Below are 26035 nucleotides of genomic sequence, written 5' to 3'. Positions count from 1 at the left end.
GTGGCTATGAACCCACAAGATGCAGGAGCTTTTCATGTAAGTGAAACAGAGCATCCTTTGGGGGGCCTAAACAAAGAGACTGCATTAAACATAAAATGTCCAAATCCCCATTTTGATTTATTCTAGAATAAAATAATGATATAATAATAACAATTTAAAAAACACCAACAACAACACACTGGTGAGCCTTGCCGTCAACAGAGGAGAGGATAATACTGTAGGATCCTTTCCATGATGAGGACAGCTTCACAACAATGGGAAAAGGAAGATGAAGGTGGTAAGTATACCGTTACCTAACCCTGTTTTCAAGGGTATTTAGCCTTCCTGCGAGCAAATAAAACAGTACAAACCAGTGACCATTCCCAGGGACAAAAAAGGCCAGATTAGTCCGAAAAGCCAAAGTAGCTCTGCGACAGCAAACAGTGCCATTTACCTTTTGTGGACATCCAGCAATGTGCCACACTGCCACACACAGATGATCAGCTTATCTGGCTCTGTTACTGAATAACTGTGTGAAAATAAATATTTATTATTCCAAGCACACTTTAATGCAAGCCCGTACTGATAGACCGGTGAAAATACCCGACACTGCTCTGTCCTGACTTAACAAGTAGGAACTCCATCAACACTTACGGGAAGATGAACAACATGACAGTATGTCACAATAGAGTATGTCACAAGACCCTGATGAAGGCCACAAGCCGAAACGCGTTGGTCAATTATTAAAGTTGTTCATCTTCCCTTAAGTGTTGCTGGAGTTCCTGCATTGTGAATTCTTTCATCCTCTCCATGCACCTTGGAAGTAGGTGAAGTTGTGCCAGAAATTTTTGCTCTGACTTAACAAGTAAACAGAAAACCCCACGTGCAGCTGTTTCACGCCCTTTAACCATACACGGTGTAATTCACGGTGACAGCTTATTTCTCGGTTGAACTGAGGAACATTCCAGCGGTATCAACACGACCCGCTCCCCCATGTTAGCCGGTTAGCCAGACACTCACCGTACTGAGACGGGACGGGGTCAGGCTGGAAGGTAAAGTGTGCCGCATGCCTTCGTTGTGTTTTTGTGCGGGAGCTGCAGTTCGGCGACAGTTTTAGCAGCGTGGCCCCCAGAGAGCTGGGAACGATGGAAAGTTTCGAGTTTGCACCTCGAATGAAGAGCCGAGCAGCAGCCGCCATCACTGTTGTTATGAGTGAACAGGAAGGGCAAGATGAACCTACGACTAAAGATCGTCTATTAGAGCAAGCTCCCAATTCTAGCGGAGGGAATTGTTTCGCTCCCGATCAACGACGCGGAGAGATTTCATGCCAGATTGTTTAAAACAAATTTCTCTATTAACGTTTTAGAAGCTATTGCTATACTCTTTAGAATACGAGTAGGAGAGACCCCGCTCTTTGTGATTTCTGGGAATAGTGGCGGAGTGAGAGCTCTTCTTTTCTTCCTGCCTCAGCCTCAGCCAGTGAGGCCGTGATTGGTCAAAAGGGAGGGTGGTGTGCGCAGTACGTACAGGTGTCTAAAATCGTTCACTAGACGCCGAGACTGAGTTTGAGTTCCCTGTGATGTAATTCATTTTATATATTCATATGTATTTCATATATTATTTTATATTTTTATTTATCAACTCACGGTCTTCTTATGATGTCTTTAGTTGTCTTTATTTATGTATGTATTTTACTGTAAACGTGTTCACATACTTTTGAGAGATCCTGAGAAATACAAGATTAACCTACAACTAAAGATCGTCTATTATCGTACTTCCATCGGCACCCGTGAAGCTGTCCAGAGTGTTTCCCCTTCCAATAAGAACTATCTTCAGATGTCTCTCACAAAACCGTGTGTACTGCAAATGCCTGGGGCAATGCCCTTATAGTTTAGACCAAGTTCTAAGTAAAAATCAATGAATCTCTCTCGCGAGTGTGTGACTTCCATCGCTATGGTTATTTCCCAAGTCTCAGTTACCAGTCACATTATATCTTACTAAAAGGCAATAAAGTGTATCACTTAATAAAATCCATTCTAATGAATTTATTCACGGGGCCATGGTGTTACCTTTAGTCACCAGTGGTCTGCACTGTCGTCGACTTGCTTGGTGGATTTTTATCTTGTTGCTCCCATTTCTTTGCAAACACATGGGGGTCAGACTGATTACCCCCCATGATGGGTGCAAATGTGAATACTGTCCATCTAAATGTATCAGCGAGTGAGAGCTCTTCTTTTCTTCCTGCCTCAGCCTCAGCCAGTGAGGCCGTGATTGGTCAAAAGGGAGGGTGGTGTGCGCAGTACGTACAGGTGTCTAAAATCGTTCACTAGACGCCGAGACTGAGTTTGAGTTCCCTGTGATGTAATTCATTTTATATATTCATATGTATTTCATATATTATTTTATATTTTTATTTATCAACTCACGGTCTTCTTATGATGTCTTTAGTTGTCTTTATTTATGTATGTATTTTACTGTAAACGTGTTCACATACTTTTGAGAGATCCTGAGAAATACAAGATTAACCTACAACTAAAGATCGTCTATTATCGTACTTCCATCGGCACCCGTGAAGCTGTCCAGAGTGTTTCCCCTTCCAATAAGAACTATCTTCAGATGTCTCTCACAAAACCGTGTGTACTGCAAATGCCTGGGGCAATGCCCTTATAGTTTAGACCAAGTTCTAAGTAAAAATCAATGAATCTCTCTCGCGAGTGTGTGACTTCCATCGCTATGGTTATTTCCCAAGTCTCAGTTACCAGTCACATTATATCTTACTAAAAGGCAATAAAGTGTATCACTTAATAAAATCCATTCTAATGAATTTATTCACGGGGCCATGGTGTTACCTTTAGTCACCAGTGGTCTGCACTGTCGTCGACTTGCTTGGTGGATTTTTATCTTGTTGCTCCCATTTCTTTGCAAACACATGGGGGTCAGACTGATTACCCCCCATGATGGGTGCAAATGTGAATACTGTCCATCTAAATGTATCAGCCATGTGACTAACTGCTAGGATGTCACCAGAATGTCCAGACACGCTGTCAGTGCTTCTGTCACCATTGTAAGGTGTCTCTGGGACAGACTGTTCCCCTGATTGAACCCAAAGCTAAGGCCAGTGCTGTACATAACAGGAACATTAAAACTATAACTGAAAACAAATATCAATATAAAGATGTTGATAAATATGTTTCAAGTGGCTAATTATGTCATTACCTACTTAGAATGACACAAGAAAAATGAATCTTGGACATTCCTTGTCCTACCAAACAAAAAAACAAAACAAAACAAATACATACATGCCAAATAGGTACACATAAGCTCTGGCAAAAGATACTACAGAGTGTATGAAAACCTTTCCAGATGCAAAGGTTTAAGTTTTACAGTCCTGCAGCAAACTGGTCTGGATTCTTAGCCCACACTGGGCACCCAAAAGGTCTCCCATGATCTTGTGCTTACAGAGGCAGATAGAAGGACTTTGCACCTGAGGTTGAGGGTGCAGACTCCCTGTAGTTTTTTTTCCCCTTGCGTTCCTGTGTCAAAGAGCTGAAACCGGAAACTCATTGGGACTTTCCTCATGCCTTCCCCTATACCTGTTTGCACTTAAGACCTGCAGTGTGCCACTGTCTTCCCTCCTCTTTGTGGAGGAACTGAGGCCTGAGGTTTTAACCTCCCAGACAGTAAAAGCGGACCTTCAGACTCTCGTTATTTGACTCATGGTGTAGGGTTGATACAGGCAGATTCATCAAGAACAACCATTGTATAACAAACAAGTGAAGTATTGACTAGCACATACGAGCCATTTCTGGTACATGTAAGATCGTTACAAAACAGGTACAAATGTATTTTTTACATTAGCTGTATGAAAATTTCTACATTTGTGTGTAAAGCATTTGCATTACAACTCGACAGTATTGCTGCCCTCACAGGAAGAAGCTTCAGGTTCAAGAAAAAAAGTTCCTTCATGTCAATGGAAATAAACAAAGCACAAACTTATGGTACAATACAGTATGTTTATTGGATTATACTATACTGCACAAACTGATAAGCCAAAACATTAAAACAAAGTTAAGTGAGTAACACTTACAGATTCTACCATTCGTGTGGATTTCTGAAAGGTACTACCCACATAAATTCTGTTGCAGACCAAGCACATCCTGTAATGGCAACAGCACTCCCTGAAACTGCTCAGGAACGGTTCAAGAACACACAGACACAAAGTTTTTTCCTGATCTCCCCAGAATCTGAAACAGCATTCACAGGATGCACTGGAACAAGCCAGTCAATTTCCATGGGATGAAAGCCCATCCTGCAACTGACAGGATCCAAATGAGCCACTGCCAAATGTCTGGCATCTCTGACTACAGGTCAGAGCTTTTGGGGGGTTCTTTTGGTGGTTTAAACCACACAAAACTAAACAATTAGTTTTAATGATGGCTAAATGGCTTGTGCTTATATTTACTAATGAGTAAAAATGAAACAATGTGCTATTTTGTTTCAAGAAAAACAAAGATATTGCTTTGTTTATCTCACAAAAAAGGGAAACTTTAGTGGTTACGAGTGGTTTAAAAGAACCAAAGCAGCCACAACACATTTTCCAGGGCAGTTAAGATGATGACTTTGCACACTCTGCAACATCCAGCTTCCTGCCACTGCTGCACATTCTTGCCAAATTCTGTGACAATGAGAGAGCAAAGTTAGCGCTTCAGAAACTTGTTTAAGAAGTCTGAGAAGAAATTTTGGGAGGTTATTCTTACATTAGCAGCTCGAATGATGCTGTTTGGAGACTGGAGGGCTGCGAGGTCTGTCAGGATCTTCTTAAGATCGTTGTTAGAAGGATATTCTGGAACAGAGTACAGGTGAATTTCTAATGTTAACCTGGCATCTTCTTAGGACACAAACTTGTAACTGATTGATGTGCATGTACCTGGTTCAGGTGATGCTTGTGGTTTGAGCTGCAGGTACGGATGCTCCAGCAGTTCTGCAATGGAAATTCTCTCTCTGGGGTTTCGTACCAAGCATCTCTGGTAAAAGGAAAAAAACAACAACAAAAAAGCAAAAGTTGAATATTTCTATTTTACATGACCCCAGTAACACTTCTAATAAAGACTCATCAACAACTGATTGGACAGATTCTCATTTTAAAAACTGTAACACAGAAGTCCCATCTATGGCATCGTTTCACCTTCAACACATCGAGCAAATCCTTCTCCGAGATGTCAGGAAACTCTATTTTATGGGAGGGATCAATGATGGCGTGCAGTTTGCTGATCTGGTTGGTGATGCTTTGGAACGGAGTCTTCCCGTAAGTCATACAGTACAAGATACATCCGAGGGACCACACGTCACCTTTGGGGCTGATCTGTCGAACAAAATTAGCAGAAGGTGTCTTACCTGCTGTTGCATTCTTGGTTTGGTTAGTGACTCTGTCAAATCAGTAAAAATGAAAGTAACATACCTTTGAGCGTGCTTTTCCTGTCTGGGATGACGTGTCTTTGATGGCTTCAGGGGGCATATAGTTCAGAGTTCCTACCTGTGTTGACAAATGATTACATGTTACACATGTTAAGCCATTTTTACCAACTGTTTGACATCCTTAAGCTGAGCTGCAGCTTCAACATTTTTAACAGAACTTAAATTAGAAAACTGGCATTTTCTGTTGTCCCTCACAGTATGCTCATTTAGAGTTGCTTTGCATGGTTCGAAGTTCAAAATCATTCTTCTGTATCTTCTGCGGGATCTTGGTGCAATCCCTGACTTCATCCAGTGTCTGAAGAGAGCCGTTTTAGCTCTGCTTCAGCCTTCTTCTGATTGGCATTTTTACCCAGTGAAAAGCCGCTCGCTATATATTCTCTCTCTCTTTCCTTTAAAGACCATTCTGTTTTTTCAACTTCAGCAGGTCGTTTCAAAGATGCTACAATATACTTAGGACACCACCCCTGCAGACATTTTGATTTATTAAAGAAGAAGAAGAAGCAGAAGAAGAAGAAGAAGCAGAAGCAGAAGAAGAAGAAGAAGAAGAAAAAACCCCTCCAAAAAACCAAAAACACACAGGTGAAATAAATTTCTTTAACAATGGCTCTGTTGCTTTAACTTTCCCAGTAGGCCATGATCACAGGCCAACAAGCATCTGGGCCGCACCTTAGTGGAATGCACTCATTCATACATCTGTGTTATTAATTCATCTGTGCTTTTTCCTGCGATGTCAAAACATCTGCTGGTCTATTGGAAGAAATGACCGTGGGCCCTCCATCTATCTTATCTGACAGACTCTGGAACAGATACCATTTGTAGCCTGGGACTGGAAGTATGCAGACATTGACCATGCTAACCAGAAAATGTCTGACTATCAGGCTATACTGGACAGTCTAGAACAGATATCATCACTCCTCTAGAGTCCACCAGATTGTTTTCCAGCAATTACATTCCTTTGCATTTGTTTGATTGGGACCCAAGCTGACATGACACACGAGAGGTTCAGTGTATTAATTAGTATGGCTTACTTGTGAATCCTTCATGATGCTCGTTACATCTGGTTGGATTCTGTTTGCGATGCCAAAGTCGATCAGTTTCAGCGAAGCATTCACTATGACGAAGTTAGCTGGCTTCAAGTCGCTGTGGACAATTCCTATACAGAACACACACACATGCAGTGGTTAGAAATGACCATCAGTTACTAGGACATTTATGACATTTGAACAACACTGAAAGTGGTAGTCAACTGATAGTGAGAGGCACAAGAGAAATGAACCGTGTTTGTGGATGGTGTGGACGGCCTCCAGCATGTTCTTCCAGTAGAACTTCCTCTCTAGAGGGTTCACAGTTTTGCGGTTTCGCAACCAAGTGTTCAGATCCAAGTTTCCACACTCCATCAGCATGTAGATGTAGCTGTTGGTCATTTCACTGAAAGAAACAAACAAAACCCACATAAAACACAACCATCAGGACATTTATTGTGGCAGAGATGTATACTTCAGGTAAACAATAGAAAAAAGGCTGCCTAATTTAAAAAATAATTTCTGGATAGGCTGTGCACTCACTAGTCATAGAGCTTTATAATCTGGTCGCTGTACTGCTGCAGGTGGTTCAGATGTTCAATTTCATTTTTGTAACTCTCTATTGTCTGGGCATCGGCCTCCTCGAGGTTCACATATTTCACTGCATACAGCTGCTTTTTATGATCGAGCACCTGGTAGACCTGGAGGGGGAAAACAAGCAGTTGTTTAAAATACAAGATTAGAGGCCAACTGGACTGTCAGACTGTGGTGAAATGTTTTTGGCATTATGGGAACTCCTTAACACTGTTGTTACCTTACTCGATCCCCCACGTCCAATCATCTTCAGAATGAAGAACTGCTTCCCCTTAATCATAATGGATTCATTGGACAACGCACTGAGGGAAGCCTAAAATGAGATCCAAACAAAGATATATTTTCTCATTACAGTTGAGAGTAGTATTTAAATTACTGCTGATATTTCCAACTGACTGGACTGACTGAACTCTGTCTACTTGGCATTCAAGTGACTGTTTACTGTTCAGTCAAGCTGGGAAAAAAAATGTTTATACTATCAAGTGCTTTTCCCCACACACATCTGAAATCTTTATTAAAAAAAACGAAAAAAAAAAAAAACGAAACAAAAAACTCCACAGCATGTTTTTTTTTTTAATGTATAAGACAAACCCAAAGGAGGGCATGAACATATACCTGTGGTGTCTGGGCACACAGCGTTTGATTTAGAGGTGTGCATGGCTGCTGAGCAGGCCCAGCTCTGTGTGCCGCTGCTGCAGAGGAAGACACTTCAGGGCCTCTCTTTACAACGGGAGTAATAAAGCTGAGAGGAGACAAATACAGGCATGCAGAGTGTGACGTTTTATTTCAATAGAAATATTCTAGAATACAAATGTATAAGCTTATTGATTTGAAGTAGAATTGACTTTTAGCGCAACTTTTTAGAACCCTACAATAAAGCATATATTTAAATACCATTCCCAATGGAAACTAAAGAGCAGAATTACAGATATGAAAAAACACTTTTGCTTATGCTGCATATTTAAAGAGAGATTTCACAAATACCCAAGTCAGAGTATTACCTGTTAGCAGCTGGATATCTATTGCTGTTAGGTGTTTCGCAGACTGTTTGTGAGTTAACTTTGGATGGAAGTTGGAGGGATGGCGTAAGGAAAGACTCTGCCAGACGAGGAATGGGTCTAGGTTCAGGGGGCGTTGTCTGTTTAACCTTATAAGGGAAAAAAAAAAACAACAAAAAAACATTTAAGGTTTTGAGACATAACCAAAATAAATGTTTACATACATGTTCTGAGGGACATAAGGGAAGACATAAGCTAACACCAGCTTGCATGTAGAAAAAACAAACTAAAATCTGTGTATCTAAAAATTTAGCAGTAGATTTAAAAAGGGCCATCAGACCTCAGGAGAAACATGCCGGTTGATGGAAGTTGGGATCTTCCACTCCGATAAAGGCTCCCTGCTCGCAGGTTTAGGCTGCTCTACTGAACGTCTGACAGGGACCCGAGCAGGAAGCTGTACTTCCTGGATTCCACTACATGCAGACATTACGGGAGCACTTGCATGCAAATCTAAAAGGAATTTGGAAAATATATAATGCATTTAAAAAATAACAATGTATTTAAATTTAATTTAAAAGCATCTTCAAGTTTTGACCCATACAATGAACTGACTTAAATCTCTACCTGTGGGAGGTTCCTCCTCACTGGTGGGCAGTAGCCGTTTCTCTCCAGCTTTAAGGTTATGTATGGCCATGTCCAGGAGCTCAGCTGGCTTCGCATTTAAAGTGCGGGCTTTGTGCAGAATTGAAGTTGCTTTGTTGACATTACCTAAAAAGAGGATAGTAGGGGCATAAATAAATGGCACTTCAATTATGTTTTAATGAACGATTGATTGATTAGTAGACATTCTTATGGCTAAACAACACAAAATACAGACAAAACTTTTCACTCGCTAGCAAATGTTTGGCATGCATTTTGAATAAACTATGCAGACATAGTGATCCATCAATCAGATCTAGACAAAAATGATGTTCCTTCCAGGTGTATATGGGACCTCATTGTAACAGATTACACCGAGATAGACATTTATTAAAGCCATTGTGATTACTGATTACAAGGCTTTATAATGATCTTTCTGTAATAAGTTACACTACTGCAACTGGCTTCAGTTATGGCGATACTGTTTTTCTAAAGGACCGACTTAATTAGTTGCTTTTACAGCAGTACATTGCCGCTCTGGACTACCTATTAATTTTCTAAAGTGGTGCCACCTTTAAATTTAAATTCTTCAAGGAGGACTCTTAAAGTTGTGCAAAACAATGTCCTTATTTGTATGAGTTGCTCCTTATTTTCAGCTTTTTGTTTTGAGAATGTGGTTCCAGAAAATTACATACCTTGAGAGACCTCAAACTGGGCATGTGCTATGTGGACAAAGGCAAAGGCTTTGCAGTTGGATCTTGCAACTATGAAGTGGTCCTGTGCTTCATCTGGATCCTCGATCCTCCAGAAGAAAAAGGAAACAATGATACACTTAAAGAGCATGTGAAAATCCTATTAGCACTGATAGCTATCATTTGGTTGTGCCAATGCTTTTTTGGTGGGACTGAAGGGCTGTGTGGACACTTTTTATATTTTCAATTCCTGAAAGTCGCAAAAAGGTGCATGGAGAGGATGAAAGAATTCACAAAGCAGGAACTCCAGCAACACTTGAGGGAAGATGAACAACTTTAATAATTGACCGACGCGTTTCGGCTTGTGGCCTTCATCAGGGTCATAGTAAAACATTGTAGAAAATTGCTTAAATATAAGACAGGAAACAGAAAAAAATTCAAATTAACCAGTCAAAACTTCATAGATAGGTATTGGTTATTTGGTTAAGTCACGCCCAAGTAAATACTGGACTAGATCATTAATGATGAGGAGGAGGGGGGGGAGTGACATAACCCCCATATGTCTGAAAATAACACATGCATGAAATGCATAAGGAGGATACTATAAATATACACACAGATAAAAAAAAAAAAGGGCAGTATTTAATAGTAAAAGCACGTTTGAATTAGAAAACAAGATTATATCATCACATGGGAACACATTTGTTAAAAGATCCTTATTTATGTCTCTAAAATGTAAAATCTCTAAAATTTAGACTTAAGATGAGATGTCTAGAACGCTACTCCTTCTTTGGCTGAAATAATAAGATTAATTGAATAAACATTACTCATGTGAGAGTGATAAACTGATAAAATAACTGATAAAATTAGGATAAAGAAATAAATGTAAAAAACAATAAAAAAAAACAACAACAAAAAAAAGTAATGTTTATTCAATTAATCTTATTATTTCAGCCAAAGAAGGAGTAGCGTTCTAGACATCTCATCTTAAGTCTACATTTTAAGTCTAAATTTTAGAGATTTTACATTTTAGAGACATAAATAAGGATCTTTTAACAAATGTGTTCCCATGTGATGATATAATCTTGTTTTCTAATTCAAACGTGCTTTTACTATTAAATACTGCCCTTTTTTTTTTTTTTTTTTTTTTTTTAAATCTGTGTGTATATTTATAGTATCCTTCTTATGCATTTCATGCATGTGTTATTTTCAGACATATGGGGGTTATGTCACCCCCCCTCCCCCCCCCCTTCCTTAAGAACTGAAGGTCAGTCAGTCTGGAAAATTGCTAAAACTTTGACTGTGTCCCCAAGTGCAGTCGCAAAAACTATCAAGCGCTACGACGAAACTGGCTCACACAAGGACCGCCCCAGGAAAGGAAGACCAAGAGTCGCCTCTGCTGCTGAGGATAAATTCATTCGAGTCACTAGCCTCAGAAACCACAAGTTAACAGCACAACAGATTATGTGGCATTTATCTGCTCTAGAGTTCTAGTAGCAGACACATCTCTACATCAACTGTTCAGACAAGACTGAATCAGGCCTTTAGGGTCAAACAGCTACTAAGAAAAGCAAGAAGCAGAAGAGATTTGTTTGGGCCAGGAAACATAGGGAATGGACATTAGACTAGTGGAAATCTGTGCTTGGTCTGGTGAGTCCAATTTGAGATCCAAATTCGAGATCTTTGGTTCCGTCTTTGGGTGACGCAGAAAAGGTGAACAGATCGTCTCTACATGCATGGTTCCCATCGTGAAGTACGGAGGAGGTGGTGTGATGGTGTGTGGGTGCTTTGCTGGTGACACTGTTGGGGATTTACTCCAAAATGAAGGCACACTGAACCAACTTGGCTACCACAGCATCCTGCAGCGACATTCCATCCCATCTGGTTTACATTTGGTAGGAACAGCTGATGTAAACCAATTAAGATGGTTTGGGATGAAATGGACCGCAGATTGAAGGCAAAAGGGCCAACACATGCTCAGCATCTCTGGGAACTCCTTCAAGACTGTTGGAAAACCATTTCAGGTGACTACCGATTATTTCACAACATTTCAAGGAAATTTGCAATAAAGATATTAATTATATTATAGAAAAAATGTTTTATCAGTGATTGCAGCTTGCAGGCAGAAGATTTATTAGTTAAAACAAAATGCACTGCATTTTCCATCTTTGTTTTTCCAGTGACAACCTAATTCAAAGTGTGAATTTATTGCCACAAGGTGCTAGCAGTACCAATGCAACCATAACGACAGCATTATATCCAGTCACACAGGATAAGTCAAATGTAAGTGTAGAGCTGGGCGATAAAGATATGTATTGCGAAATAACTTTTTCTCGATAGAAAAATTAAACTATTGCGATAGACCTCATCTCTCTCTTGCTCTTAAAAAAAAAGAAAAGAAGAACAGCCAATCCAAATTAAGTAGCGCAGAGCCGAACCAATCACAGCCGCAGCGTCACGTCACGTGACTTGTTACGTACAGCACAAGTGCCAAGACGCACATTATTATTATTATTATTATTAGTAGTAGTAGTAGTAGTAGTATTTCGTAGTGATGTGTCGGTCGGGAACGAAATGGCTCTTAGAGCCGGATCTTTGACGTGAACGACGTGAGCCGGCTCCTTATCGCGACCCGTGGGGTTTTTTTTTTTCTTCTTTCTTTCTCTCACCCTCTCTCTCGCACTTAATTTCCACTTCACTCTGCACACGAGCCTTGCGCTTTGCGCTGGGAAGAGGGGGGAGGGGCGGTAGTTACACTCGCAGTAGCACAGGAACAGAGCGGGAGGGAGGGAGAGAGAGAGAAAGAGAGCCAGGGACAACAACGTCACATTAGAAAGGTATAGTAATCATCCACAACTATTTTCAGTTGCGGATGATAAATGATTCAGAAAGTTCAGAAAGCTATACAACAAGGAGAGATTGAAAATTTCCTTTTAGTTCTCAGTTTATTTGATATTGACAAAAGTTAGTCAATTTTGTCTGTTCTTCTGTAAAACAAACTAAGATTTATTTTTAGAATTAATATTTTGTTTCTAAGTGGAATTGACAATTTAGTAGTCTGTTTTGTTTGTTCTATTTTGAAACTTAAACGCTTTAGCGGCTGCCTTTTGTGTAGTTTGCAATATTTGCCTTTATTTATCTGAAAAAGTCTCATGTTCCTTAAGTACATCTACCCTGTTGAACTTATTATGGGAAATAAATAGTAAAATCAAGACAAGCTGCTGATTATTTCACATTTTACTTGTGAGCAACGGCACATTTGAATCTTACAAATATAGTTATTTGGCTTATATCATGATATATATCGTTATCGCCTGAAATGAAAAAAAAAAAAACATATCGTGATATGAAAAAATCTTATACCGCCCAGCTCTATGTAAGTGCAAAAGCAACCCAGGTAGTGTATTCCTTGTAACTCCAAGTAAAAGTTCCCACCTTTAGCAGAAATTTTGCAGAGTACTGTGCTTTGTTGAAAGCTGCCACTGAATCATTGATATCATGATTTAACACTTTTATATCTTATAAAATTTTATATTGGTATTATTGTGAATGATATGATGGGGTACTCACCCTTTTAGTTCTGCATATCGGACTAGTATTCTGGCGTAGGTGGCGTTTTTGCTGTATTGTCTGACTGGCAGCTTGAAGAAGACTTTAGAGTAACAGTCCTTGAGCTTATTAAGAAGATTGATGTCTGTGTGAGGGTTCCCTCTCTTCTCCAGGTTAGTCAGGTATGCCCAACATGACTCAGGAGAGTTGGAATTGACGATCTGATCGAAATTGCAAGTTACATCTGCTAGAAAGGAAAACAGTAATGAAAACAGAGAAGGGGACACAGTGTCTTTCATTCTCACAACTAGTGGTGCAACGGATCACAGTTGATCCGTAATCCGAACCGATCCCACTCCACGGTTCGGCACGCACGTGATCCGAAGATTCGAAAAAGAAGGAAAAAAAGTATGTGTATGGTGCGCGTGGTCAGTCTGTCAAGCGATAGTTATGGCCAGCGCTGGTGGTCCAAGTGGAGGAGCAGAGGAGTTTGCGGCATTTAAGCAGCCCTTTGCTGCCCAATCCGACCGGGCTAAAGCTATTACAAAAGCTACTGGGGTGTTGAGCTGCAGACGTGAGGCCGTATTCCCTTGTGCAAAACAAGGGGTATAAACTATGATGAAGGTGCTTGAGCCACGCTACGATATCCCGTTGAGCGTGCACTTCAGTGACAAGATCGTACCCAGGCATGTATGAGCAGAAAAAGTTTAAAGTTATGGCTGAACTGTCCCAGGCATCTTCTGTTGCCCAACTACAAGTGGGTGGACCTCCAGGTCAACGGAAAGCTACGTGACCATGACCGCTCATTATATCACAGCGGAGTGGTAGATACAAAGCCCTGTACTGCCCTATATTGCACCTTAATTTGTTTTTATATAATTGCGTGGAATGAGTCTTGAGTTGAATGTTTTTAATAGGCAAAAAAATACTTAAATAAGTTAATAAGTAAATGTTAATTTTTTTTCTTTTTTTGCTGATCCGAAAATTGATCCGATCCGTGACTTCAAACCATGATCCGATCCGAACCGTGAGATTTTTGATCCGTTGCACCACTACTCACAACTATAGAAAATAAGATTCCACATGGAAATATGTAATGTAGTACCTTCCATTCTTGAGGCGTTCTTTGTGTCACACGTGTGAAGAAGTGTTGTGGTTGAGTCTATGGCTGCCTGGTCCTCCCAGATGGATTTCTCTGGACTAAGAGCTGGTTGCTGAGAACACAAAAAACAAGGATTCAACGTTTCTTTCTTTGGCTCAAGCTAAGGTTCTTCACAGAACAGATCATTAGAAATGAAAGCCACCAAGTGTGGAATTTGTACTCACTTGAACACACACTAAATCCCGATCCACAGCACTGTTCTTTGAGGAGGATAGCCCAAATATTGGGTTCATATTTGAACCAGATGTTTGCCTAAGACAGTGACACAAATTAAGCATGAACAAAAACTCTGATACAGGTTTCATTGACACTGCAGGGCATTACACGTAAAGTAAATTCACTTAATTACATATATTTCAGATGTATTTCTCAGATCACCCCACCCCCGGCCTACATTCACTACATTTTAAACCAAACTAAATAAACATAAACATACCTGGACAAACTTGTGGGGATTAATGCATCGCTTCCTTTGGAGACCCTGCTATTATTGTAGCCATCATCATCCTTTTCTGGGATAGAGAAAGGTACTATGGGAACTCTAGCTGGCTATAAAGCAAAAAGGTAAGAACAGAACTTGGGATCCTCAAAGACTATTTGGTAATGGGTAACACAGAACAGTTTCAAGTGAAAAAAAAAAAAACAAAACCCCACAGACCATTCCAACTGCTCTCTTGCGCTGAGATCCTGTCCTCCAGCCTGGTAGTTGGTCATCTGGTGCTCCACCAAGGGAGTCCCTCCTGAAGGACAGAGAACAAAAAATGTCAGATGTTTGCCCTTAGAAGAAGCCTTCTGGGAGGTTGAGAACCACTTTATTCTTACCCTGAACTAAAAATACTCGAGAGCTGCAAGTCACCTGTCCCATCTGACGTTCTGCTTACTTTTTGTAACTCTGAGCCTTTTTTGACAGAGTCCTGTGCATTACTGTTTGTTACTGGCAGAAAGAAAACACAAAATATTTAGAAGAGAAAAGCATGATTGGGAAAAGGGCATTATTACATTTGAGCTCTATTGTGACTTTCTACTGCTGGACAGTCAAGTCAAACAGCAACATGTATATAATGACACAAGATAAACATGAATACTCACCTGGTAAATTTTCCTTATCCTCTGAACTCCATAGTTGTGCTTTTCCATTCTGAATGCTTCGCAAAGCAGCCTCCAGCTGTTCTTTTGGTTGGGCACCCACCTGAACAGCATTCTGCAATATGTAGATGCCTCTCTTTGTGTTGCCTGATAAAGTGTTAGAGATTAAATTAAATACTCTACATAGCATTTCTTGAGAATTGGCACATGTTCTGAAGGACAAACATCACATTTCTACCTTGAGAAATCTCAAACTGTGCATGTGCAATGTGGACAAATGCAAAATTCTGGCTGTGGGATCTTGCCACGTTGAAGTTAGCCTCTGCCTCACTGACATCTTGAATTCTAATAGAAAAAAAGAATAAATGACCCAGTGAATGCACAGATGAAAATATAATTAAACCAAGAAAAGGATTTCTACTCACGCTTTCAGCTCTGCAAATCTGACCAACATCCTTGCGTAGCTCTCATTGTGACAGTGTTTTCCCAGTGGCATATTGGAGAACACCCTGGTATAAAAGTCAATGAGCCTGGTGAGGTGATTACTATCCAAGTGAGGGTCTCCTTTTTTCTCCAAGTCCATCAAATATGAAAGGCATGATTTGGGTGAGTTTGAGCCAATGACCTGGTTAATATTGTCTGTGTCATCTGTAACAAGCACAAAGTGTCACAGTTATGCACGGCAATGCAGACATCTGGCATACATGACTACTTGTTAATCCTTTGTTACCTTCATTGAGATACTTTTTAATTTTGTTAAGCTTTTGATAAAGCATGGCGAGTTTCTGCTTTCTGTCTGTGTGCTCCTCTTCCTCCATCTGAAATGATGAGTTCAGTCAACACAAATAACAAATGAGCCCAAATGAAGATAAGCATTTTGCTTGAATAACAAGAACACAAAATCCAGCACAGAAAATGCGATTTAATATTAATATGACGCGTTTATTAACGGTTATTAATAATGGGGAGCTAGGACTGCAGACATTTTTAAAAAATCCAGAGCTGTTGTTAAGGGAGTAACCAACACTGAGACAATTATCAGTATTTAATTAACATTAAGTTACCAGTTTTGTGTGATTTCTCATTCTAAGGTGAGGAATACCTAGAAGATACCATATACTGACTTGGTGAGCAGCAAGAAATAGCCTAGATAACAAGTTGAAGACAAGTTACTGAACAAATGCTTTCCTTATAAACCGGGATAGTTTCGTGTTTACAATCGGGGCTAGCTCATTTTCTGGCTAGGTAGCATGTAGCAATTTTGCTCAAGATAACTTGCTCATCAAATCTCCCCACTCTGCCGAAGACTCGCGTACTCAAGAAGTTAAACACGCATTAGAACATTTTTAAAAACATGACGTTAAAGTACAGTAAAGCGAAAACCATCTCACCGTGTTTAAGTCTGCCACAAAAAATTCTCTTGCGACGGGAATTACAGCACAATATACGGGCAAAAAGGCTCGACTTCAACTGCCAGATTTCAAATATGCCACTTCCGTTGGCGTTGTGTATTGATTGGGTACTTTGTGATGACGTCACGATGCGTTCAGTTTACAAACAAGCAAGACGACAATAATAAAGGATAAATATAAGGGAGACGCGTGTCTCTCTAAACGTTTTTGAGAAGTATCTATCGACATTTACCAGCGCGTTGTAATTTTTATAATTACTTCTAGTTTGTATTTTGAACGTGTATAAATTGAAATATGCAAATATTTTTCAAGAAGGGGCTCAGAGCCGATCTCTAATGTAATCTCGCTGTCCTGTATCAACCTCAAATACTTGTCTACCACTTTTGACTTCCTCATGCAATACCACAGTTCCTCTCTTGGCACCCTATGATGCTGTATATGCTTTCTGTAGGGCCACAAAGACACTGACCTTCTCTATATGTGACCATCAACACTCTCAAAGCCAGCATAAAATCTGTAGTGCACGTTCTCACCATAAAGCCATACAGTGCATGTCTTCTCCATTCTCTCCTGTATTACATACTCTCCCATTTTTTTCCCAACAGCACTTGAATACAGCACAATCACGCTTCCTGTGTTTCTGCTCCTCCCAGTTCAAAGATGGCAGCCATGGGACAGAGACGAGAGACGACACAAATTTAGGACTTTTGTCATGAAACAAAACTGGGTTGCGGAGCTGATACCTCCATTGTTTTGACATAACAGTGAATTAAGCTGTCACCGTCAATGTGTCGTCGTAGGAATAGTTTAAAAGGGTTCAGAAATATGTTTTCCTGTGGGCTAAGCTAGCAAGCAAAGGTTAGCAAATAAATGAACTTGTCTCTTCTGCCACACAAGAAGGAAGCAGTTGCCTTTCATACGGTCTATTGGCATCTTATAAGGTGAGTTTGTATTTTTTTATGATTGTAGAGACACGTATTTTATTAGTAGGTACAGCTCGGTTGTTTTCATGAGTAAAGAACTTGCATTGTTAACGTTAGCCTTAAGCTCGGTCTTATTCTATGGTGAATAAATACGGGTTCGTTTTTCAGTGAGGTGCTCGTGGCACGGCTCTCGAGATTAAGCGTTTATAAACGCCTACAGATTTTGTTTTCGCGCAGTCCTGTGTAAATATTCGTCTGCTTTGCTGCAAATGGAGCATACAAGTCATGTCCGTACTTGCAAAATCAGATGCGGAAATCTTTCCTTTTCTTTCCCACCAGCTCAATTTCATCATGGCCATCTCTCAGTTCCGTCTATTTAAGATCTGCACATGCCTAGCCAGCTTTCTTTCTTTCTTTAAAAGGTTAATATGCAGGTAAGCACAAATGCATTGTCCATTACAGCATGTATGAGACATTTATCTTTACACTACTACGATATTTTTGAAAATAAAATAGGAGATATGGATTTAAAAAATATTGTTCTAGCTTTATGAAACTCACAGCATTTACCACAATTTTTGCATGCGTCAGCTCCTCAACTAGAGATCCTTTTTTGTGCATGTGCTGGATGCAAGGTTGTCACAATGCACAGTAATTTGATTGTGGTGTTCGGTAATGTGCAGTTTCTGCTTTTATAATAATGGAGAGTTTAATTTCATTGTGTAACACAGGACTGGAAGGGGCCGCAAGCTCAGTGGTGATCAAATAACTCTCCCAACAACAGTGGATTTTTCATCATCTGTACCAAAACAGGCACGTACTGCAGCAGTCAGCAGCAGCTGCTTTGAGAAGAGGCTGCCATACAGGAGACACAATTTTCTTGTTTTCATAAACAAATAACTTTCAGGCACTATTGTGTTTTTATTAGTTTATTTATTAGTTTATTTTTGTCTGCACAGCCAGAGATTGAGGAATGGAGCTCTTGGGATGAAGAGGCTCCTACAAGTATTAAGATTGAAGGTGGCAACGGCAATGTCTCCCCTCCACCCAACGATGTAGATGAAGAGCCGGACTACTTCAAAGACATGGCTCCCACCATCAGGAAAACACAGAAGGTATGTCTGCAACAAGTCAAAGCAGTTGGTGCCGTGTCTATGAAAGTGTATAACTCTTTTAAATTTGTCTTTCTATAAAGTAAACTTCACCTGTGAGGCTCAGCTCCTTATTTGTGGTGAACTTTGACCATGTTTGCTGAGTATACACAATTATACCAGTGTAAATGTGACAGAAAATAAGGTGAAGCGTAATAGGTCCACTCTATGTCATGGAATTTATAGTTTGTTTATGTGGTTGGCTTTTTTTTTGTTTGTTTGTTTTAACTGATTTAACTGAAGAGTCGTAGGTGTCATTACAATGTCAGAGATGGAAAAGCGGTTATTTTTGTAAATGAGGAAAAACTGTAACAGCAAAAAAAAGAAAAAAAAGAAGCCGTGACTATTGTGTTTGACTTAAGCAAACATGATACAAAATAGAATGAAGATGCGGAAAAAAGTTGCCGCTTCAAAGGGAAAGGCTACTATTTTTTTTTCCAACTGTTTTAAATGGATCCATGCCACAGAAAATTCTAAGAATAATATTATAACTGTAGCTGGTGTCAGGCTACTTACGAGGGGCTGTTAATAAGATGTATATTCTATTAGAAACTTAACAGTAGCATCTAGAAGTAATTTGCACAAACAGTGTCGATGTTAGTCTTTGTTTTTTACTCAGTTTAGAAATGGGCAGATGTAAAATAAGAGACACACAGTGCAGAGTTTCATTTATGTATTCCATTGCAATATTAAAACTTTAGCTTTGATTTCCTGTAATAACAAGAAATGGCATCTAATATATAACTCTGTTTGTTTGTTTTTAGCAAATCTATTTGTTTATTTTTAGCAAATTCTTAACTGGTGTCTAAACCAAGGAGCATGACATAAATATTCTGTAGGCATCCAGATACAGTAAAGAGTAAAGGTTTTGCTATCAATGCTTTGAATGCGATTAAATGTTTCTTGTGATCCAAACCCATGGCTTTTGATTGAAACGTCTTCTTTTGATATATAGCCTGATAATTCCTGCAGCCACTGATTAGAAGTTGTTTGGGTGCAGAAGTAAAGTGCTTTTAAAATGTTGGGTTTGTCATTTCTAGACATACAATTTTTGTAGTGTAACAGTGTGATTGCTTGAAAATCTCCCATTCTCAACTTGTCCTTCCTATTAATAGTTGAGCAGCGATTCAACATTAACTCCTTTTACTTTGACTCTAAGCTCCTCTTCTTTCTTTCTGGTTTTCACATTGAAGATTGTGTTGAAGAAAAGGGAACCTTTGAACTATCTGGTGCCTGATGGCTCAGCAGGCTTCTCCAGCAGGTTGGCAGCCTCTCAGGATATGATGACTTTCATTCCCCCCTCAGTAAGTTACACTATTGTTGGAAGACTGTTTATGTTTTACACTCTGTATGCTAATAATTTTATAATTATGCAGGAGAATTAGTTGGCCATCAAAGGAAAGCAAAACTTGTTTTATCAGTAAATAGGCTTGTGAAAAAAATTATTAAAGCTGCAGGACTTGAATGTTAGAACACCCAAATGTCAGAATGACTCAGTAAGCCTTCAAAAGAATGCACCAATCCCCTTCTCTCATTCCACTGGTTCAGTAAATTTTGATGCAGTTTGCAACACTCTTGTGTGAACTGACGTTTTTGATGTATTAGACATCAAAAGCTCCTGACTACAAATGTTATCATAGTGTTATCTCTGTATATAAGACTGCAAACTGTCAATTTCCACAGGCTGAACTGGGTGAAATGGACAACTGGCAGGAGGACACAAATGCCTGGGAGGATGAGTCTGATGCTGCCTGGGAGGCAGAGGAGGTGCTCAGGTAAATGGGTCAAGAGTTCGTCTGCTTCTATATACAGCAAATACCAGTTTGCCACCTTAACTAACCAGTTATGACACAACAACAGGCACAAGGAGTGTTTTTTTATGTCATTAAACCAGTTAAGATACAATTCCAACACATTGTCATTGAACCCAGATTTGATTGCAGTAAAGACTGAGGAATGCACAACAACAGGTTTCATGGCCACATACAACAATGTCTGTATTTATTCAGAAAAACATTTTTTTACAGCACAAAACAGTTGTAAAAGATTATTATTCACAATCCTTGTGTTAATGCACACCAGGTTATAGTTGGATTTCTTAGCTGTCATCTAAATGACCCCAAGTAGATGCCTCCTGTGCTGTTTTATTTAATTTTTATTTTTAATTGTAATTTTTTGCAGACTAGGGGGAAATTATGTAAAAGAGAGAGTGCCCAAACCTTTTATTATGCCAACACATGTGTTCCTTGCATCTCTTCCTCACACCTCCTACCAGTGAGGACAGAGGTATCTAAACTGCCGAATAAGAAATCTTTGCTTCCAGCCTTACAAAAGAATTTCTTAATCTTGGTCTAAAAAAACATAGATTGTTAACATAGCTGGTCATTAGCAGTTAATTAATATTTAGCTCCTCTAGTTTCCTTTAGCTCATCCTCTAATACAGGGGTCTCAAACTCGCAGCCCGGGGACCACTTGCGGCACACGTCACCGCTGCTTGCGGCCCTTACATTGACGTAGAAATATAATACAGTTTGGTCCTTGAAGTTACTTTTTTTGTTGGGGAGGATTTGTTTGTTGCTGAGTGCAATGTTAAAATAAGTTCTTTTATAAGCTGAAAATTATCTAATATGAAGGCAATATGAGCAGAGAGTACAAACATGTGTTAGTTCAGTAAGAGAGTTATTTGTAAAGAGAACAATTTTCACTAGCAGTCAAAAACTAATGTGCACACTTATGCCTGCATTTTTATTTTGTTAAATATGAATAAAATTATAGCAGAAGACCTTCCACATGTCTGGCCAGAAAGAGAGTACCAGTCTGTTTATGTGGTAGTTCAATGAATGGCTTCAGTTAGTTAAGAGTGAGGAAAAAGAATTGCGTTCACGTTTGCAATTTTGTCTTGTTATACAATATATTAAATTTTTTAAAAAACGAAAAAAACCACTGTATTTTCAGAAATATTTTTGGGTGTTTTCTTGTTTGTTTGGTTTTTTTGGTACTACTTGAACACTAAAGTGGATCGCCAATGAGATGACAGTGCCAGCAGTGGCCCACAGCTCATATAAGTTTGATACCCCTGCTCTAATAGATGGTGTTATTTGTTCAGATTAAAAAAAAAAACTTAACTTGAATTATTCTATCTGCACAACAACATGGCTCTATAAAAGTATTTTAATTCATTTGTTTTTATCTCACACAACTCAAAGAAGTCTCGTGAGCCCATTATGCTCGCCGTCTCTTGTCCTCGTGAACGGCACTGCACGTCAACAGTGGTCTCACATCTGCTGCCGAAAGCTGAACTTTGGCTTTTCCTTTGTTTGTGCACCTCACATCTATATAGTTACAACACGAGTGTACAATGTTGGGTTTTTTTGTTTTGTTTTTTTGGGAGGGGGGGGGGTGTTATTGTTGTTAGTTTGTTTTTTGTTTTTGTACTGCTATTTGATGATCAGTACAGATGTTCAGGTATTCACAGATTATACAGATACAGATGACTTTGTGGGAAACCCCAAACAAAAAAAAACTACTTCTTTGCTTCTGGTTTTGACTTCTCTTCCTATGCTTGCACTGATGTGGAAGATTTGTCTGAGTGATGACCTATCATTGAGTAGAATACGCCAGCCGGTACTCGCACCCTCAGTGCTGGTATAAAATGATACCGAACTGTGGCGACATCACTGTTTGCACACAACATCAATACAGCGAGCATAATGGGTCCATTATATTTCTTCTTGCAGTCATCACTTTTCTAAATGTGTATCTTCATTTCATGGCCACCAGATGACAGTGTTTGATAATACTTTGTCAGCAGTGGCACAAAAAGCAGGGTTTTGTTTTCCCCAATTCTCAGCTGACCTAGCTTTTGGTGACATGCTTTGGTGTGACATCACTTCCTGTCATCTGTTTTTTTTTTTTAACTATAATTTTGTGTTGTTTTTTTTTTTGTTTCTTTTTTTTTAAACAGACAACAGAAGATGGCTGAGAGAGAGAAGCGCTTCATGGAGCAGCAGAGGAAAAAGATGGAGAAAGAAGCTCAGAGAATGATGAAGAAGGAGCAGAAAATTGCCGTCAAGCTCTCATAACATTTTAAAGAGGCTCACTTTTGAGCAACAGGAATTGGGGGTGGGGGAGGGGCAAAGACACTAGCTCAATCATTACTCTGTCTTTAAAGTCACCAAACCTACCAGGATTCTTACTGTACACTACTCACATGTTAGCAGATTGTCCTCCTCCTCCTTTTTTCCACCAGCAGCGTTTTAGTGTGTTTTCCAGCTGCAGCGGCATAAAACATGGCAATGTTGAGGGCAGCGGGTATTCTCATTCTTCATGTGGCAGGGTCATTTTGGTCTTTAAGGGAGATTGTGTTTATACCATCCAGATCATTTTAGGTTAAAGGTCAGAAGTGGCTTTCTGAGATTCTGACTAAATCTGTAGGAAAATCTTCCATTTTGGATTTTCCAGGAACATTTGTAAATAAACCGGTACTTGTGCTACCTGTTGAAACATACACAGGGAGTACATTTCTCCTTCTTGATCCTTTTTTTTTTTTTTTTTTTTGTAATTTTTACAACCTCAAAGGGCAAGGACGTCTAATTTATTTTATGCGTCACTGAATACCAGTGACATCCCTTGGTTTGCTTGATTATTATTTTTTTTATATTTATGTCTTTGTCTGACAACTGATCTGTTTCACTTTTTTTTTTTGTTTTGTTTTTTTAAATGAATGATGCTTTTATATTTCACATTATCTCCCTGTGCTGTATGGCCCTAATTTCGCTGGAAATCTGCATTAAAATGAAGGCTGGAGATTTTCTAAGTGCGTGTGGATACATGATGGTAGACTAGAACGTAGCCAATGCAGATGTTAGCTGTGGGTTCCTATGGTAATCTCACTGCAGCACATCTGCCATTCACTCATTTTTTGTCAGCCCTTAATATTGAAGGAGAATTTCCAGTGATCGATGCGTCTTTTTTTTCCCTTTTATCTTGGGGGAGGAAATCTTGCTCTGCTGTTAAATAGTTGATGAATTGTCTGCAGTTTACTTTAAAAACATGGGTCATCATCACAGTGGACACTCATACAGTAATCTTGGCAAATAATGGGCTGATGGATAAACGTTTCCTAGCACATCATTTTAAGTAAGTGCTTCTGACTGAGCATCTTGTTATGCATCATTGTAATGAAATTCCCAGTCAGTGTTGTCATGGAAACATTGGCAAGTGCAGATACAGCATGTGTTCGTCCATGACTTGTGATAAATGGTGCAAAGCAAGTCAAAGAAGACATATCTGGGTTAATATTAATCAATGATTTACTGACAAAATTTCTGTTAAAATTTCAATGATAAAATGAATATGAAAATAATTAGAGCATGAATAGATTCAAGAATGAAATTAAAAGCAGGTGTGGATTTATTTTCTTTGGAAATGCCCTTTCCCCGTTATTTTCACTGAGAAAGGCTGCATGTCATGTTTTCCTTTTTAAATTTTGCACGTCGTGATTTCTTTTTTTCAGAAATTAATCATTAAAATCCTGTTTTCACACATGCTTAATGGTAAAAATAGCAGTGGTTGAGCACAACATAGGACTAATATAAAGTAATAAGTCCAGAGTTGACAAATTGTATCCCTGCTGTATTAGACCTACACAGGTTTTTAATAAATTTTGATTCATACCTTCAACTGAAGCCAATCTGGCTACGCCTGATATGTAAATAGTAAAATAACTCCAGCAACCATTGTGGGATAGGTAATTATTTTTCATGAATACGACCTTTAGGTTCAGGCTTTTTCACTGTCTATGAGTGTTTTTTAGGTGTCGGCCGCTTGGCAAACAACTTGTTTCTACAGTGAAATCTCACTCTATTGGAAGGAGCTCTGTAAAATGTTACCATCAGTGATGGTCCCCAGAGGATGAACCTTACCAATATCTCACTCTGGTTTTTATTGAAATTTGTCAAGCTATTGGTGGAATTGCCATTTCCCGCAAAACAGAAATATGTATAGACTCTTCCCTTGACATCGTCATGTTAAAATAAAACTGACCTAGAACTTTCTATTTTTTAATCTCCTACCTGCAAACCAGCCTCATGAAAAATGCTGCAAACTACAGAAGTGATTAAGGGGAGAAAATGTGACAAAACCTTGATGGAGTGACACAAAGATTGTGTGAACGATTGCACTTAGTTGGAGATTATGTATCGGAATTTCAGGAGCAGGACCACGCCTCCAAACACTCTCGTTCTGGTTGTCATCTATATAGGTTCCCCCAGTTCTGCAAGCTGTTCATTCTCGTTTACGTGCCCCACCCTCCCTCCTTGTTCTCAATTCTTTAACTTCTTCATCTCTATTTAGTGCATGGGGATCTGCCAGGCCCGGGAGCCATCGCCAGTCCCCTTCGAGGCCTTCTTTATTTCACTAGCTGGGCCGTACTTTCTCAAGGCCATAAATGTTAGCAATGTGGCTAATAGGCTAATGTAGGATGGTTACCATGTTGTAAAGCATTTCTTTTCATGATCAATCATTTAAGCATTAGAGTCAAGCGTCAACATGCATGAAGATTCCAGTATCAAAACACAGTCTGATGCTAAACTTTCCTGTAGAAGGTACTGACAGACTATTGTCATCACACATCTGACCTCCATCATAATGATGTCAGTCCCGTCTACCTGGGGACTCTGCCAGCCAAACCTCTCAGAGACTGACCTACTTTCAGAAAGGGGATAAGCTAAGTGGGTGCAGTCACATCCAGTGTTCTTTAAAAGACTGGTGTGCACTCATGCTCAAACCAATGCTTGCCCACTCATTTAATCTAGCATCCCTACACTGATGCGGGGATTACAGCATCTGGTGACTCACCAGATGCCTTATGAACCGAGGAGTCATCGTTATGCAATGTCAACGTAGCATTTCTTCTTACAGCTGGAGCGGAAATGGACCCATTGTAGCAAAGATGCAAGTGTTAGCTCATGTAGATTTAATCAGCTTTTTGCTTTAATTTTCACTGAATGTGATGGGTATTATGCAATCACTAAAGGCTTATGTGGGCAGACTCGGAGCTGCACTGACCCAGTTTTTACTGGTGTAAGGGCAGATTTAACAGCTGAGAGATCCCAGTAAAGTGGATCTAATGCACTCCACAGTCGGAACCACAACCCAGGGGACATCTGTAGACAGGTCGAGAAAGCTTTTATGTAAGATGAGCCATCACGAGAGCATGCTGCTTGCTGGAACTTCGGTTCTGATGAGATACCCCACCCCCGTTTATTTATTTATGGGAAAAAAAAACAACAAAAAACCTCCCATTGTTTGTGCCTCAAACAGGCCCCTTACGCAAGTCAAACTTGGAAAAAG

At 39.6% G+C, this 26035-nt stretch overlaps 3 protein-coding genes across 4 annotated transcripts in view; 1 reads left to right on the top strand and 2 right to left on the bottom strand.

Moving 5' to 3' along the window:
- Window positions 1-1222, bottom strand: part of bckdhb (branched chain keto acid dehydrogenase E1 subunit beta) — a 68551-nt gene extending 67329 nt beyond the window's left edge. The window contains exon 1 of the mRNA XM_063486134.1: window positions 1000-1222. Coding sequence (XP_063342204.1) covers window positions 1000-1177 — 178 coding nt within the window. The 5' untranslated portion in view covers window positions 1178-1222. The remainder of the gene's footprint in view (window positions 1-999) is intronic.
- A 2799-nt stretch (window positions 1223-4021) lies between these two features.
- Window positions 4022-16634, bottom strand: ttk (ttk protein kinase). Its single transcript, XM_063486999.1, has 25 exons — window positions 16588-16634; window positions 15927-16014; window positions 15622-15844; window positions 15435-15541; window positions 15200-15343; window positions 14933-15044; window positions 14769-14850; window positions 14547-14659; window positions 14275-14362; window positions 14054-14162; window positions 12970-13195; window positions 9403-9509; window positions 8693-8836; window positions 8409-8578; window positions 8072-8217; window positions 7686-7812; window positions 7291-7383; window positions 7020-7177; window positions 6731-6882; window positions 6483-6607; window positions 5438-5512; window positions 5165-5341; window positions 4907-5003; window positions 4737-4822; window positions 4022-4654 (listed from the first exon to the last, which is right to left on the bottom strand). The coding sequence occupies exons 2-25, from the start codon at window positions 16012-16014 to the stop codon at window positions 4586-4588; spliced, it is 3018 nt and encodes a 1005-aa protein (XP_063343069.1). The 5' UTR covers window positions 16588-16634; the 3' UTR covers window positions 4022-4585.
- A 622-nt stretch (window positions 16635-17256) lies between these two features.
- Window positions 17257-24097, top strand: ebag9 (estrogen receptor binding site associated antigen 9). Of its 2 annotated transcripts, XM_063486192.1 has the most exons (7): window positions 17257-17549; window positions 17871-17965; window positions 18263-18344; window positions 18491-18646; window positions 19876-19986; window positions 20366-20457; window positions 22647-24097. In XM_063486192.1, exons 2-7 carry the CDS (start codon window positions 17883-17885, stop codon window positions 22762-22764), a joined length of 642 nt encoding a protein of 213 aa, XP_063342262.1. In that variant the 5' UTR covers window positions 17257-17549; window positions 17871-17882; the 3' UTR covers window positions 22765-24097. The 2 variants fall into 2 exon arrangements, with proteins under 2 accessions (XP_063342262.1, XP_063342263.1); XM_063486193.1 differs by lacking the exon at window positions 17871-17965.
- The last annotated feature ends 1938 nt before the right edge of the window (window positions 24098-26035 follow it).

The sequence above is a fragment of the Pelmatolapia mariae genome, linkage group LG10_11 (genome assembly GCF_036321145.2).
Source record: "Pelmatolapia mariae isolate MD_Pm_ZW linkage group LG10_11, Pm_UMD_F_2, whole genome shotgun sequence".
Lineage (NCBI taxonomy): Eukaryota > Metazoa > Chordata > Actinopteri > Cichliformes > Cichlidae > Pelmatolapia > Pelmatolapia mariae.
The sequence above is the reverse complement of the archived record's forward strand: the minus strand, read 5'-3'. Positions and strand labels throughout refer to the sequence as shown.